The following is a 17955-nucleotide window of genomic DNA, read 5'->3' as shown; positions in this document are numbered from 1 at the left end:
TTCATCTCTCGTGGAACAACTCATCTCAATGGTGAGCACTGCAAAGCCATGGAATATAAAGTATGAGCCAACATGACTTTACAGTGCAAATTTCATGTTAAAAAACGCCTGGTCACGCACCACTCACCACAGAGCAGGATCTATATAATGGTAACTGAAAATAAGGCCCATGAAAAGAAAGTTTCAATTAAAACTTAAGAGTTGCACTGAAACCTAAAGAGCAACCATAGATGGAAAGTGAAAACCCAACAAAGAAAAAACTGCAATGTGATGTAGATAATGGGAGATGAATGTGTTGAATGTGGTCCACATGTCTGATTAACTGAAACTTTAGTATGAGTTGCAATGAAGTCTGAAGAATGGACACAGATGGAAAATAAAAACTCAACAAAGAAGAAACTGCAATATCATGTAGATAATGGGAGATAAATCAATGTAGAAGATTTGTGGAAAGTGTATAGAAAAAGTTATCATACAGAGGGCAGAATAAATCAAGAACAGCTAATTTTGTGACAGGGGGTAAGTACCATATAAGAAATAAATTTTGGCAGGGTAGGAGCTACCTTTAGCCCAGACAACTTCATTTTTTTAACAGCCTTCGGGTGTTGTACAGACAGTAAATTTATGTGAGTTTAAGAAAATGCTTGGTAAGTATATGAATGGTAAGAGGTAGGTTTAAGATTTTTTAAATTATTTTAATTTAATTTAGAGTATGGCACAGTTGAGATGGACCAATAAGTCTCATGTTGTCCCAAAATGTTACGTTAACTACATAGTTTAACCTTTCTTCAGGTTTTCTTTTTTTCACTCAAATAGTACTAATCTCTAGCACGTGTGTGTGTGTAATATATACAAATTCATATATATATGAATTTCAGTCATATATATATACACACACACACACACACATATCAGTTTTGACACTTGAAAAAAAACAAACTTATGACTAAAACTTAATTACTTCCACATTATAACTTACCAAATCTACAATATCCATACAAAGGGAATTTCCATACTTGTTCTTCAAGAATTCATAAAAATAATTCATTTCATTATAGCTTGTCTTACATTCTTTGCATACATTGGCTTCTTTTTCTCCTGTTTCCTTATATGTGTATAAACGTACAAATGCATTATTCGAAAATACTAGAATAAGTTTGTAAATCTTTATATATTTATGAACATTTTCACACTAGTGCTGTAAAAACCAGTATCTTTAGAAATTTTCAATCACATTTCTATTTAACTTAAAAGAAAATTTCTTACAAGTTAAGGTAATCAAAAATTACAAAACATAACTTTGTTTCAATACCTCAGCACACTTCAGCAGATTTTCATATCAAAAACTTAATCATCTCCAAATTGATTTCATTCTACAAGAGAGCTTTAATGAAACTTCACACAAATTTTTGAATGACTTAACTGTTAAATGTTATAAACAAAGTCATCCATAACTCATATAGAACAAATACATTGAGAGGCTGGACTTCAGAATAGTGGGAGTGGTCATTAGAGAAAAGGATGCACAAAAAGTATCAAGTTATTCCTTTAAATTAGATAAAAAAAAACGACTTTACACTACCTGTAAAAACAGAAAAAGATATGCCTATCAACAAAGTTGTAAAGCAGTCAATGTAACTATAAAAAAAATATGTTTTGTCATTCACATAGTAATGATTTATTCAAAAACAAACCAAAAACACTGGTTGCATGTTGATACACTTAGATTTTATTCTGCTGTACAGTACAAAATGTTCCTTCCTAATCATTCCGATGTTTATAATATGAATCAAACTAAATGGTCAACTACCTGTGGAAACAGTTCCAAATATATTTTGCAGAGCCCCCAGAAAAATAGTTGTACTAAAACTGTTTAAAATATTTTTAAAAGTATTTTGTACTATATTTTAATGAGATGAATGCATGTAAAACCACCTGTTTTTATATGCCTGGAAGAGCATATCTTTTTAAAATTGAAGTACTCGTAAGTCCAGAAGTTTTCCAAATGTCTTTCACTACAATTACTTCGTGCCACAAGTCTCATAATGCTATAAATGAACATATACATTTATTACTTTTTATTATATTGACCTTCCAGTCATGTCTACATAACATTACATTGCTTGCAAAGATGCAGTGCACATGTAATCAGGTCACGTATCCAGTAATATAAAACTGACCTTTAATCTTCCCTGTCTTAACTGTACTTTACTGGACTAGTATTTTGTAATACAGTCACATTTCAATTATTATACATTATTTACATGTATATAGATTATTACTATTTAGAAATAAATTACTAAACTTATTTTTCTTAAAATATAGAACAATAAATCAAGAAGTAAAGCAAAAACGTATTTCTTCTCACTACAACCTTTGTACTCAATTACTGCTGGACATAGATTGCTAGACCTTTTAAGATTTTGCACACAGACGATAAAGAAAAATAATTTCACTATAACTTATTAAGCTTAGTAACTATAATTTTTTTTTTTTTTTTTAAATTTTATAAAACATGAAACTTCGAGCAGAATAAAGATGACACTTACCTCATTGAAATCTTGGATTGAAAAAATATTGTAGCATTTTCAAAGATTAAAATGGTAAGAAAAACCACTCTGGGGACATTCTAAGCTGTTGATGGTAATTCACATAACATATATTGAAATAAGTGTATATAAGGGACTGTTTTAAAAAAAATGGAAAGAGCTGAATAGGGTCACCATGTACGATTAAGCAATACCTCATTAAAATAAAAATATGAGGTTCTCATTTCATATTCTAGCATGATAATATTAGTACTTTGAGTTCCTAATTTGTATCAAACTATAGATTTAGTATTTTTACATCACAAACATTTAATTTTAAACAGTGATATATTGAACATACCACATGACTCACTAAAATCCATATTTGTGTTATTTTAATATATAATTTTAAATTACCAAATTATCTCATACATAACATTAAAGTTTGAATTATAATATATAATTTAATTCCAAACTTATTGACATAAATTCATAAAATTGTAGTTCAATAAAATTTTAAATACAAGTCAGCAAATGTGATGAAGAAAATAAGGTTTCTTCTGTATGCAAAAACGGCTCGTTTGGGTTGAGAAAATATTTTACATTGAAGAGTGAACCTTTCAGCCTTCTTCGGTCATCCTCAGGTTCACAAAGAAAGAGGTAACTGACCGGGAAGATGACCACATGTTTGGAAGGGGTTGTGTAACTGAGTGTTGGAATGTAGAGGGCGGTGTTAGATGTTTGAATATATACTTTTATTTATTTTATTATATTAATATAGGTATAAAGGCGTTCCTTTATATTGGTTTATTTTGGGTTTAAGTTGTTGTATAAGTAAGGCTTCTTTAATTTTGCATTTGTTTATGTTTGTTTCTTTATTTAGTATTTGAGTGTTTTCTATGGTTATGTTGTGTTTGACTTGCAGTGTTCGAAAACGTGTGAAGGTGACTTTTTATGTTCTTTGAATCTGGTTTCCATTTTTCTACTTGTTTCTCCAATACAGAAGTCATGGCAGTTATCACATTGTATTTTATAAATAATGTTAGTGTGGTGTTTGTCAGTGTAGTTTTTACATAGTATACGAGGGCTGTTCAAAAAATACGCGGACTGACATCATAAAACAAAATGTACTTTATTTAGAAGTTACAGGTCTGGGACCCCTTCAAAGTACTCTCCTCCCCAACGCACACACTTATTCCAACGGTGTTTCCACTTGTTGAAACAGTCCTGGTACGCTTCTTTTGTAATGTCCTCCAGCTCCTTCGTCGCATTTGCCTTAATCTCGGGAATCGTCTCAAATCTTCTTCCTTTCAAGGGTCTTTTGAGTTTGGGGAACAAGAAAAAATCGCAAGGAGCAAAGTCAGGTGAGTAGGGGGGTAGGGAAGAACAGTGATCAAGTGTTTGGCCAAAAAACTCACGAGTTCTGAGGCCCAAATTTCTCAGCAACGCGGTACATCTTCAATTTTTCAGTCAAAATCTCGTAACAAGATCCAACTGATATCCCATACTCTTCAGCAAGCTCCCTGACAGTCAGGCGCCGATTTGCCTGCACCAGGGTGTTGATTTTGTCGACGTGTGGGTCGCCAGTTGACGGGAAGGACGCCCAGGACGCTCATCATCTTCAATGGATTGTCGACCATCGTTAAAACGTTCATGCCACTTGAAACATGCCGTACGCTTCATAGCAACATCACCGTAAGCCCGTGTTAAGCATAGCAAAAGTTTCAGTCGCAGATTTTCCAAGTTTAACACAAAATTTCACAGCAAGTCGTTGCTCCTTCGGGTCATTCATTCTGAAATCCGCCAAATGAAAAAATCGCACTTCACTTAAAACCACGTAGCTAATACACAAATGAAGATATCTGCAATCAGGAAATGGCGTCGTAATCAGCTGATCTGTGCGAACCTAGCGACACCAAGCGGATTCCCCTGGAACCAACTGGAGCCGCACAATTCAAACAGTCAGCATATTTTTTTAACAGACCTCGAAGACCTCAGTTTTGTGCCTGGTTTTTGAATAAATTTGGTATTAAGTGGAATGTCATAGTTTGTTACTAGTTTTTGCCAAATGTTGGTTATTTGTCTGCTGATGTTGGGAATATATGGTATGCAGCAGTATATGGTCTCGTGATTTTTTGATTTGCGAGATATATTTACTTTTGTTGGTTGATTTTGCTTTCTGTCTAGGTGTGTGCGTATAATGTTTTCTACGGTTTGTGGAGGAAACTTATTGATGTTGATGAAGTATTGTTTTATTTTGTCTAATTCATCGTTAATTTTATCTAATGAGCATAGTTTTATGGCTGTGTTTATTTGGTTTCTTAGTATGTTGAGTTTTTTTGTTTCATGTGCTGAGTCGCAAGGAATGTATAGTCCAGTATGAGTGATTTTTCGGTGGATTTCTGTTTTGAATTGTGTGTCGGTTCTTGTAATTTTGAGGTTAAGAAATGATATTTGATTGCTTTCTTCCTGTTCACATGTGAAGTTAATGTTGGGATGTATAGAGTTAATGTGATTGAAAATATTAACTGTGTGTTTTGTAGATCTGAATCCTGCAACCGTGTCATCTACATATCTGTACCAGTATAGTGGTGGATGTAATGCTGTGTTAATTGCTTGTGTTTCAACTTGTGTCATAAAAATATTGGCTAGAACTGGTGATACTGGGTTGCCCATGCTTAGGCCATTTGTTTGTATATAGTTGTGGTTGTTGAACATGAAGTTTGTCTTTATCGTGGTGAATTCTATGAGGGTTGCTAATTGGTTGCTAGGAATGTCTATAGTTGGGTTAGGGTCTTGGAAATAGAGTTCTAAGGCTATCTTGCAGGCTTCAGTGGTTGGAACTTCTGTAAAGAGGGATATAACATCGAAACTGGCCATTAATGCTTTATGATTAAGTTCATTTAGATTAGACTTGAGTCTTTGATGAATGAGCTGGCTGATTTGGAGAATGCCCATGCTATGTATTTACCAAGACTGTAATTAAACGATTCATATGTGGACATTATTGGTCGTAATGAACAATCTGGTTTATGAGATTTGGGAATGCCGTATATTTGTGGTGTGCTCGAGTCGGTTTTACGTAGGTAGGAATAAAGTGTTTGTGAAATTGTATTGGTTTTTTTCATTTTTAGTAGTAATTTGTTCAGTTGCATCTTGTGTCTTTGTTGGATTTCTGTGTATTGGTTTAAATTTGTTCGTGTCTGATAGGATGTTCTTCATTTTTTAGATGTATTCATTCGTGTTCATTATGACTATAGCACTTCCTTTATCTGCTTTTAGAATTTATGTTTTTGTCTTGTTTTAGGTTTTTAATAGAATTAATGTCTCTTTTTGTAAGATTGTTTTTTAGTTTTCTGTTTTGTGAAATTATGTTGATGGTTTTGTGAGAAAATTCTTTGAAAAAATTGTTTAAAATTGTTTTTAAGTGTTTCTGGAAAATATAAATTTTTAATTTTACCTGGGAAGTTTGGCTGATGGATGTCAATAAAATTATCTGAGTTGTCTTCTTCCTGTCAGTTGTTTTTGGTTGTTTCCTTGTTTTTGTTTTCTGTAGAAAGTACCACAAGTCTCCTGGCTAGATCTTCTAAACATGTTTTGATTTCTATGGTTGGAATGTACCTAGGTGCTATTGCGAAGTTGAGTCCTTTGTTAAGTAGATGTATCTCATCTGTGTTTAATTGTCGGTCGGATCTGTTAATTATGAGGTTAGTCAATGGTTTGTCGTGTTGGCGTCTTTTCTGTTGTTTGCATCTTAGTTTTTCTAGTTTTTGTTGTGACAGATCTTTTTGTCTCTGTCGTTCTTGGTATTGATTTGATTTATGTTTCGTTGTACAAGTCTGTAAATCTCTGGTTTAATGCAGCATGCCAGTTGATGTTCTAGGTTCATTTTTTTTTTTTGTAAGTCATGTAGTTCTTTGTATTTTGTGTTCAACATGGCTTTAAGTAGTTTTTTCTGTAAATTTTGGATAATGTTTGTGTATTTATTAAAATGTTTTGAAAGTTTTACCTTTACAAAATTAGGGGTTAGTTGTTCCTTTCTACATTGTTGAATAAAATAGATGTTATTTGTTCTATTGATAATTCTATAGTTTAAATTTCTTAGTTTCTTAATCGTGTGAGCATGTACTGTTAATAGTGGTGTACTGTATGCTAGTTCAGACATAATGGTAACAGGTAAGTACAAATACACTGAGAAAAACACAAAGACTTACACTTCTCGTACAATTGCCGTGATGAAAGAATAATCAGTGATGTCACGAAAACCCACTTGTAGAGAAATATATACACAAAAATGGCTTGTTTGGGTTGAGAAAATATTTTACATAGAAGAGCGAACAACGTTTCGACCTTCTTCGGTCATCGTCAGGTTTACAAAGAAAGAGGTAACTGACCAGAATCTGACCACATGTTTGGAAGGGGTTGTGTAACTGAGTGTCTGAATGTAAAGGGTGGTGTCAGATGTTTGAACATATAATTTTATTTATTTTATTATATTAATATAGGTATAAAGGCATTCCTTTATATTGGTTTATTTTAGGTTTAAGTTGTTGTATAAGTAAGGCTTCTTTAATTGTGTGTTTGTTTATGTTTGCTTCTTTATTTAGTATTTGAGTGTTTTCTGTAGTTATGTTGTGTTTATTTGACTTGCAGTGTTCGAAAACATGTGAAGGTTTCTTCTGGTATTTCACATTTTGTGTATTGAATTTTTCTCTGGCCCTTTATATTATTTTTAAGCCATGAAATTTTTATCTGATTTTATACATCACTTTAACTATATTTCAACAAATTAGCTCAAAAATATTTTAAAATTGATATTTTGTCATTTGCTAATATTTATTTAATATAATTCAAAAACAAATTTTAAAAGGTTAAAATTTTGATTTTTGCATGGCTCTGAGGAATTCCACCTGTTAATAATGTACTTGTATTTGTTTAAGACTTTTTCCAATCTTACAAAAGAATAGCTTTAATTTTTGAGGAATGTATCAACCTTTCAGAATACTTAGTATTTAACAATGAAATGCAGCATTGAAAGAAGCTATAAAAAAAGTTTAATATGATAGGATACAGTAAGAATAAGCCTTTTCATGTCATGGTAAAGTCACATGAAGAGTATTTAATGGATCTGTAAGAAATTTCAACTCACAGCTTCTGAAGCAATGACCAAAGGTATTCAACAAATAGTTTTAAAATTTAAAAATAAAGCACAGAGTTTGGAATTGTTTTGCAATTTCTTTAAACATTTAAAGTACTTAAAGACAGTACTAAAAGTTTTTGCAAAAACAAGTTTTTTTATCCACCTTAGGATGTCCATAGCATTGAAAAATGGGTATTCCAAAATGGATTTAATACTGACTGGAAGCTTAAAGATTAACCTCAAGTGAGAATAATTGATTAAATTTGCTTTAAACAATTAATTAACTGAAATTTCTTTAATCATCTAGCTATGTTAATTAAAGAAATACGATAGTTCAAAATATATCAGTCTTATCTTTACTAACAATTCCACAATAAAGGCACAAACATTATCAAAAAGAAACTCTTCTAAAATTACCATAAATATGAAATTAAGTTTATAAGATTATTTGGAAAAAGGATGATTTATAATGGTGTAATAACTTCCTTCAAAATAATCAAACATTTACTCACAATGTCAAACTTTTTAAAACATCCAGAAACAGTCAAACTCAAATTAAAGAACTTTTCTGTCTGTTCAGAAATATGAGACAGTGTTCCATTTTCATCTGCATCAAGACATTCTGTGAAATAAATAAAAACATATATAAAAAAAGTACGCACTGAAACAACTGCATTAACAGAACTGTCGAGATAATATCATTAAAACTAAGAAACAGGAGAACAAAAGTCATCACAAAAACATTTTACTTCAAAAATAAGTAGAACAAAAAATGAACATAAGTGGATGCAGTCTGTTTTAATCTTTCATTGAGACATCAATATTTTTTTTGGAAAATAATTGAGACATTCATAAATACAATTGTTTTCTTGCTCCCTAACTTAGCAATATCATTATAAAACTATTTACTTAAATCCTTTCTTTATTGAGAAATATAAAGCTACACAATGAGCTGTCTGTGCTCTGATCACTATAGATGTCAAAACCCAATTTTTAGTGTTACAAGTCCTCATACTTACCACTGAGCCACTAGATGGGACACAATTCTGTAACTGTCATGTATAAAACATTCAACAAAGTTAAAAATAACCTTTACATAGTGTGTACTATTTGGAACCACAATCATATTGATGCTTCTTGTTTTATTTTCAGACTTCCATATTACACAACATTTTGCTAGCCTACAACTACATACATATTTGTTAAACAAAGTATATTAGAAATTTAATATTTGCCATTTTAATAATACAGGAGTTTATGGAAAAGTAATATTGTTCTTTAATGTCATTTTAAAATGGGTATTTCCCAAAAAATTTCTTACATTTAAAATACAATATTAACATTCATTGTAAGGAACTGAGGCTTCTTGCACAGTCAATAAATGAGGCACCAAACACTATTTTGTACAATACAGAATAAACATTTAACAATACCCACATGATGGAACACTGAGCAAAAACTAAATGTGATACTTTTATATACCTTGAAGCATTTCAGCCAGATACTGTTGTAAGCTATATTTTCTGTGTTTTAATTTACTAGTTTGCCAGAGGGTGCTGCTAACATAATGATGATACTAGATTTAGAAACTTTATAACAGTAGTCCTAGATTACTTTGAACATTTATGGAAGTTAATCATCAAGTGATTTTCCAAAATATCTAGAAACAAGGATGAATTACAAACATATGAATCAGTGATGCACTGACAGTTTGCTTTGTGATTGAGAAGTAAATTACTTTTTCAGATCACTTATTGTTATCTGATCAATTAGCATGAAATTGTAGAATTTTATTTGTACATTGGTCACAGTACTATTAATTGGTTAGTTTCTGTTGAAAGTGGAAATGTAATTTATGAATACAAGTTTACAACTATGTATAAATTATAGTGAACCATATCAATAATTGGATAATTGGAAAGGTTTAGAGACATGTGGGTAATAATTTGTTATTCCATTGTGAACTTCTTAAATTTAAATGCAGGGAATTTATTAAGATCTTCTAAAGATTCAATGCTTTTATAACAATATTATGCAAGCAGTATACACATTTAGCTAAGCAGTAAAATGATATGTTTGATTTTATAATTGTCAAGAAAAGTGGTGTAAATGGGATTGAATATATTGTAAGCATAAACATGTTAAAGTGATGAACGCTAAGAATACAAGTTATTGAAAACACTCAAAACTACTGCTAAATATGCATACTAATCACTAAAAAAATACACATTTTATGTAAAGACAAAGAAATTATAAACCATTTTGAATAAAGACAAAAATTTATTTCTTTTAATTGTGGAAACTATCTTTGGTTGTTGACATTTATTGGCACAAAGCAACTTGGCTATCTGCACCAACCAACAGGTGAGAAAAGTAGAAAGAAAAGTATTATAAGAGCTAAAAATAAAATAGTGTCCAAAACTGAATAAATGATCTAAATAGAAGTAAACAGACCAATGACCTGTAAAAAATTAAAAACACAAGGAAGTTGGATAGTGTCACCATCAGCAATGACACTGTCCAACATCAGTGGTAAGCCCATAAAAAAGATATAGCAAAATGGTGCTATATCTCATGGTCATAACGATGGTACGACAATAAAATATGGGCTATTATAACTTGAACTGATAGATTAGTCCCATGTAAAAAAAACAAAACAAATGATGAGTTTAAAAACTGTGGCCAATGTGTAGCCAAGCTAGGACAACTTCCTCCTTCCAATCCTTATGGAAAAAAGACAGCCAAAGAACAAAAGAGGGTTAGATAAGGAAAAGCTTGTTACAATGTTGCCAAATTGCTTGAAGCTGAGCCTGCTCTAAAGGACTATAGTCTGTAAACAGGATACATACAGCTGTGAAGGTATCAAAGTTAACAGACTTAGCTGCAGTGTCAACAAGCTTGTTCCTGCAGATACCAATGTGGCCAGGTATTAAAAAAAAAAAACAGACAGAAGTAGGAGATAAAGTAAAATGAGCCAGTCATTTGAGAATATCAACAGAAACAGGATAAGAACTCATGTTAAGCAATTACAGGGCCAGTACAGAGCTAAGAGAATTAGTGTAAGTAGTACAATAGGCCTTATCATGATTAGGTGTCAATGGATGTCACAGTGCAATGATGTGAGTGCTATTTATAGTGAACACCTATGGACCCAGAATGTATGGGCAAACAAACCAGATGTTTGGCTGACAAGATGGCACACACAGGGTTGTTTTTGAGAATAAAATTGTTGGAAGAGGATGTTCCAGAAGCCAAATTTTGTTATGAAGATAGAGATAAACATTCAAATACTCAGCTGAAAAGGTGGTTGCAATGTTGTCAGCTCCCAGTCACAGGAAATCATTTTCTTTTCTTTCTTTTTTTCACACAAGTTACTTTTGGTTTTCCATCATCCTATGTAACATTAAAAACATATACCCAACAGAAAGAAACTAGTCTATTTTCATTGAGATTATATACCCATATATATGAAATCAGCTCAGAGCTAGTAATAATTGATCTGTAGACTTGTTACACACGTATAATTAACTGAATTATACGAATTGTGATTGCTTGCATTTGTAACAGTTTCACAATAAAATGTCTGTCCATTTGGCCCAAACTCACTGTTAATTTCGGAACTTATTTCATATACTAGTAAATTGTATATTCAAAACCCATTTCTTTTTATAGAACACTGAAAATAAAAACACATCATTTCATCTACACATCTCTAATTCCTAACCAGTATAGTGGGTTGTACCCAATGAGAAAAATGATTTTCCTTATTGATAAATGGCCAGATGACAGAAAAACACAAGCAATAAATTGATCCAGAGTTCTCATAGACAATATCTGATTAGGGGCTATAAAACTCAACTGTGTGTCTGTATCTCCCCCATGTCATTTGAAAAAACTTGATTGAAATTGCTTTGAGGAGTCAATTTATTGCCCGAATGTGTTTCTGTCATGTTTGTTGGCCATGGATGTGTTTTGGTTGCTGCGTGGAAAAAAGTTTGTGATGTAAAATTAACATGCGTTGATAATCAATGTTCACTAATCACAATCCAAAAGCTCATCTACAAATGAAATTCACTTTAGCTCTGCTAGATTTGTTACTGGGAATGTTTGACCAGTTTTTCCAGCTTGTATTCATGCATGCACTCAAGTGCATTACACCATGATCTAAAAATAACACAAATCCACAACCCTGATAATGCCTATTGGTGTATTGCTTAGCTTCTACATGAACGAGGACAAAAGAAATGGCACACAACTTGGTAATAAAAACAGAAATTATAGATGGGATTCTGTGAGCAACCACTGAGTCACAACAAACCATGGCAGATCCCACAGTGTCATCTCATTTCAAACCAACTGTCTAAATAAAAATGGAAGAATGGTTCAAAAGATGTTCAGTAAAGAAAAGATGGTACTTCCAATTAGGATTATCCACCTTCTTTAAATGACTTAGAGAAAAATCACAGGTGGGAATGGTAATAAACCATGGTGGGATGGGCTGATCAGTGGAGATAGCAATGTCATCAAATGACACTCAACTCAGCAAGCTGCACCTTGATATGAGAGCCAAAGGGAAGGATATCAGACTGTCTATTCTAAAAGAGTATAGCCCACTAAGGAAGAATGACACAGATCCAGGTGGAATGTTGTGGTAATGATTGAAGTCTAATGGCATACTGCAAAGAAAGTTGCAAATGGCAGAGGTGCAGAGGAGGCTCATGAGATTCAATGTACAAACTCTGGACTGTAGAAGTGCAGAAAGCCTCTGTGCAGAGCTCAAGTCCCAAATGGTGAATGGGGTCCAGAATCCTCAAGGCCAATGTCCTGGCAGAATCATAGACCACAGATCCATTGTCCAGTTTGTAACTAACGAGAGCAAAACAGATCATGAGCACATAACATAGATCCTCTCCCCCAAGAGGTAGAAGAGGACACAGAGAATGTTCAGTACCCTCATACACTTGAAATGTAGCTGCTTGAGGTGAGAAATGAAAATCAGCTTTTGAGATTTAAAAGACAAGCCAAGAAGTTTGCCTCAGAAATCACAGGAAAAACATTAATGAGACGGAGCCTGTTGTTAACAAGATAGTTTTGGAGAAAGAAAAGGTAAAACCATTTGCTGTGACCCATACAAACCAAGCTTTAACCATCTTCTCTAACAACTTAAAGAGACAGCTAGTCAAAGCAATTGGACAATACTTAGAAGTAATCTTGGGATCCTTCCCACACTTAGAGTAAGAAAGGACAACAGCCTGGCACCAAGTATCAGGAAAAACATTATCCTGCCAGATCAAGTGAAAAGCTTCCAGAAGAACAGGAAAAGAGGGAACATCTCATAGTAATCATCATCAGGTCTAATAAATGCACTGCCAGACTGATGAAAAACAAGCTCTAGTTCCACCAGTGTAAAGAGATGATTGGCCCACAAGGAAAGAGGCAAGAACTCTATCCAAAAAGGCAGGAGAAGAAACAGAAGTGATCTTGATATCCCAAAAATGCTTTGCTAAGATCATCAGAAATGCTCTAAACATCAGTATCTTCCTGGCCATTGGAGAGCAAAATGAAAAGAACATGGCTGACTTTCCAAATCTTTTCCAATATGATTTTTGTACTGGTGGTAGAAGAGATGCTAGTTGTGAACTTACTCCAAGATTCCTTTTGGCTTTGATGTCTAAACTGCTGTGCACAAGTATGCTAGTTGTGAACTTACTCCAAGATTCCTTTTGGCTTTGATGTCTAAACTGCTGTGCACAAGTATGGGTCTGCAGGAAAGCAATGCAGTTCAAAAGAGTGAAATACCAGCAAAAGGTATCTTAGGATTATTTATGAGCCTTCTGCACCTCCTGATAAGCAAACTACATCATGGACAATGATACTAGGTCAAGGTCTTAGGAATAGTTTGAGCAGCTTCCTGGATGACCCATTCAGTCACTGCAACTTAGCAGTCACCTATCAATGGCAGCAAGACAATGGCAAGGTCAAGTTCTAAAAAAGTAGTGAAAGAGGGCTAGTTGGCTTGGTAAAACTCCCAGTGAGGTATGTAGATCAAGTGTCATTGACCACAACCAAACTCCTTCAAAATGACAGGAAAATTATCACTGCCCTGTGGATCACAGTCAAACCTCCAAGAAATGTGAGACAAAAGTGGAGGAAGGAGGGGAGACAAAGATTATTGGCAGTAAAAGACTGACTAGGTGCATGAAAATATGTATAAGAACCAGTACTGAAGAGAGAGAGGTCATGATCTGAGAGAATACACTCTATGGAATGACCCGTCCCTTCAATATCAAGGGTGTATCGAGTGGCAAAGACACGATAGGCAAGTGCTGGTTGATCAGCAGTGCCACCTCTCCACAAACTCATCCATCACACAACCTGTCATTTCTGTATAATGAAAAACTGCTGAAAGGTAACTGTATTAGCAGGTTTCAGAAATGTTTTCTGTAAGGAAGGACACACAGAATGACAGGAATCAATCAAGACCTTAATGTTATACAGATTAAAAAGGAAACCTCAACAGTTTCACTGCATTAAAGAGCCCATTGTTATTTAGGTAGAGGAAAACTGGATGGAAAACCCTTTGGTTTACAACCACATCATTTTTCTTTGTTAGAAGAAAGTATGTCAACCTCCATGGATTTTGTTCTGGGTCAAGCAAGCAGGTCTCTGTCAGTGGACATAGATCCCAGCAACTGGAACATTAACAAATAATTGTTCTACATCTTCAGGATGAAGACAGTAGGAACAAAACAGGAGTAAACACTTATTTGTCAACTCGCTTATCCACAGAGTGCAAGAGACTTTCACATGTTCTGAGAAAACTCTGTCAGAGGTACAGAAAGATCTGTCTGCACTCCCAGAGTAGCAATGGAATGTAGTTCAGCAGCACATGTCCATGATGGGGTTGTGGGCAATAACTTCCAAGCCTTGGAATAAGAAATGTTGTTAATTGCTTTCAAATGTTGGACCTCTTTCTTCACTACCCACCTCGGGTGACAATAAAAGTAAGAGGGGTGAAAGCCATGACAATTAACACAGTGAAGATCCAGTTCACACTTTTAGGTGTCATGGTCTTTGTTACTGCAATGAACATACTTTAAAGAACCACAACATTATGCCTTCAAGTAATCAAACTGCTGTCACTGGAAACATCACAGAGGGTTGTGAATATATGGCCATACAATTCAGATAACCTGCCCTGACTCTGCAGCAGGTGGATGTGATGATGTAAGTGTCAAAATTATAATACAGGTATAGGCAGCATAATTCTGTCCTTACACATTGAGATACGCCTCACAGCAGAAACTCCTTGGGTGGAAAAACCAGTGAGGATTTCTTACTTGGTAATGTTCTTCAAAGCCCTCTCAACACTAATTCCTCATCAGAAATTCAAAATAGCATGGTAAGTAACTTCAATGGGTATATCCCTAATGACCTTTGGATTAAAGAGGAGTTGTCTGTGTTTTAGGGTAGGCGTCACCATCAAGATGTCTCCAAAACACAACTTTTTGACTGATTTAGGAAAGCCAACAAGCACCTCTAATCCCTTCTGAATAAAAAAAAAGGAAAACATTTGTCCGAAAGGTGTTTGACAAAGAATGTAGTATGAGAAAATGAAATACAGGTGTAGAAGGAGCTGGAGACTGCTGTTCAGTGTCTTCACGATGTGGTCTTTACTGACGCTCTGTTTTTTTATTATTATTTTATTTTTATGTGGCTATGGGGGATCCATAATGAAAGAAGAAAGATTCAGTGCCCACTGACCCCACCCACAATGGAGTCCTATGAGGGAATGTACTACAATGCCAAACAAGGACACTGCAGCAATGCCAGAATCTTGTGGGCACTATATATCCAAACACCAGCATCAGACAATGCCTATAACATCTGTTGAGAATGCCCAACACTGGTGCTTGATTGACCCTAGCCCAAGAGGACCAGCCAACTTAATGAGCAAGCTCACAAGGCTATCCATATACAGGAATTAAAGACCAAAATGGTGTGTTGGGGTTGGACCCCTCAACCACCTGGATCCTCTCCTCTCCTTCATGAGTCACCATGCTTGGCAAACAAGTGGATGAATATTCAGAAAGAGTAGGTGAAATGTGTCTGAAATCAACTTGAAGATTGTGATATAACAAGGTTAGTGTGGTCAACACTACATTTCAAAACATCCCTGTCCCAATCACTCAACACAGTGACACTGTCTCAACATCCACTCTCAGGTCCCAACTGGTGAGGATTTTCCATTGGCTGGGAGCTGGTAAGCAAGCGATAAGGGTCTACCTATGCCTTTCTGAAGGGGGAGGGGGATAATTTGTACAGGGAAAACCTAGATAATGTGTCCAGTTCCCCATCAGTCCTTTAGTCCAGAAAAATTCCTTTAATGAAGACAGCATAATGGGTAACTGTTAAACTCTACTTTTAACCCTTAAACAGCAAGAATGTTGTAGGTATCAGCATCAATTGATGATGACTGCCATTTTATGATTAAAAGTCAGCAAGCACTAGCCAGAAACACAAGTCTGTAGCTGACTTCTTCCATGGTAGTCCATGGTTGGTTGATTTAGTGTTTTATGGCACAAAGCAGATAGGATATCGGTGCCAAATGTCCAGAAAAGGGTAAAAATAAAGTAAATGTAGTAAAATACATAAAAGGAAATAAAGGTAAAACAAAACAGCATTATAAAACATAAATGGCATAAAACCAATGTTGACATCCAGTCTACAATGTTAATGAGAAACCAGAGTAAAAGAAGTTGTAAAAGACTTTCTGTAGCATAATGGTAATTATCATAACCCACCAAGAAGACTAACAGGTAAGTACAAGAACCACTGTCAGTCACCTGAAGTTGGCCTTTCCAGACCTGGTTCCGGATTATGCATCAATATGGCCAGTATCAAAAAGTAATAAAAGTGTTAAAAGACATACAGCAAAATTGAAATAATAATAACTCATCAGGAAGACTAAAGGGTAGTTCAAACAGCAGCATCAGTCACCTGAAGTTGGCCTTTCCAGTCCTGGTGTCGAGTTATTTAATGTCAAGGCCATTTTCCAATTTCAAATCAAACTAGGGAGACTGTGACTTGAAAGGGAACCACAATTAAAAAGATGTAATGAATAAATATCAAACACTTAAATGACATTAAAAAATTAATGGCCATTATTAAAAAACTAAAAACTTTATCAAGGTGGACAGTGTCACCCTCACCAATAACACTGTCCAATGTTACAGATAAACCCTGGGACAGAACATGTTTAAAATAGTGCCATCTTTGGGAGTCGTAACGATGGCAAGAAAATAATATGTGGCTTACAGTGATCTAAGTGTCACACAAACTACACACTGGTGCATCAGTTCCAGATAAAAGAAAACAATGAGTTAAAAAACTGTCACCAATGCATAGTCTAGTTAGAATAACTTCCTGAATTTTATGGAAGCTAGACAGCCAAAGTGCAAAATAGGGTTTTATTTGAAAAAGCTTGTTGCCATGTTGCTCACTGCAAGTTGACTTCCAGCTGGCACGGAGCTGAGCCTTAAATACAGGACCATCGTCCATGTATGAAATAGGCAGAGTGGTGATAGTGCCAGAGCAGATAGATTTAGCTGCTGTGTCTACAAGCTCGTTCCTGTGAATACCAACGCGGCCTGGTATCCAGAAAAACTGGATAGAAGTAGATGTTAATGAGAAATGAGCCAGTCAGTTTTGAATATTAGAGTGAACAGGGTGTGAGCCAACATGAAGATTTCCAGGGCCAGTAGAGAACTAAGCAAGTCAGTATAAATAGTGCAGTTGGAGTACTGCTTAGCTTCAATATGATCCAGGGCAAAAGATATGGCATACAGTTCAGCAGTGAACACAGAAGCTGTAGAGGGGATTCTGCATGCAACCACTGAACTGCAATAAACCATGGCAGAGCCCACAGTCACCTGATTTGGAACCATCCGTATAAGTTGGAATGGAAAGATTGTTTGATTGATTGATTTAGTGTTTTATGGCACAAAGCAGCTAAGCTATCTGCACCAAATGTTCAGTAAAAAGGTAAAAATAAATTAAATGTAGTAAAATACATAAAAGGAAATTAAGTTAAAACAAAAAATCATTGAAAAACAGAAAGAGTATAAAATCAATGTTGACACCTAGTCTACAATGTTAAGAGAGAAAGCAGAGCAAGAGAAGTTGTAAAGGACTTTCTCTAGCAAAATGGTAATGGTCATAACCTGCCAAGAAGACAAACAGGTAAGTACAAGAACCACCATCAGTCACCTGAAGTTGGCTTTTCCA

At 34.6% G+C, this 17955-nt stretch overlaps 1 protein-coding gene across 3 annotated transcripts in view; it reads right to left on the bottom strand.

Moving 5' to 3' along the window:
- Positions 1 to 17955, bottom strand: part of LOC143222325 (osteopetrosis-associated transmembrane protein 1) — a 45294-nt gene that overhangs the window by 9196 nt on the left and 18143 nt on the right. For all 3 annotated transcript variants that reach the window (XM_076448711.1, XM_076448712.1, XM_076448713.1), the window contains exons 3-4: positions 8181 to 8290; positions 980 to 1105 (exon numbers count right to left, since the gene is read on the bottom strand). In XM_076448711.1, the coding sequence (XP_076304826.1) occupies positions 980 to 1105; positions 8181 to 8290 (236 nt within the window). The remainder of the gene's footprint in view (positions 1 to 979; positions 1106 to 8180; positions 8291 to 17955) is intronic.

The sequence above is a fragment of the Tachypleus tridentatus genome, chromosome 8 (assembly GCF_004210375.1).
Source record: "Tachypleus tridentatus isolate NWPU-2018 chromosome 8, ASM421037v1, whole genome shotgun sequence".
NCBI classification, from domain to species: domain Eukaryota; kingdom Metazoa; phylum Arthropoda; class Merostomata; order Xiphosura; family Limulidae; genus Tachypleus; species Tachypleus tridentatus.
This window is presented reverse-complemented; position numbering and strand designations above follow the sequence as displayed.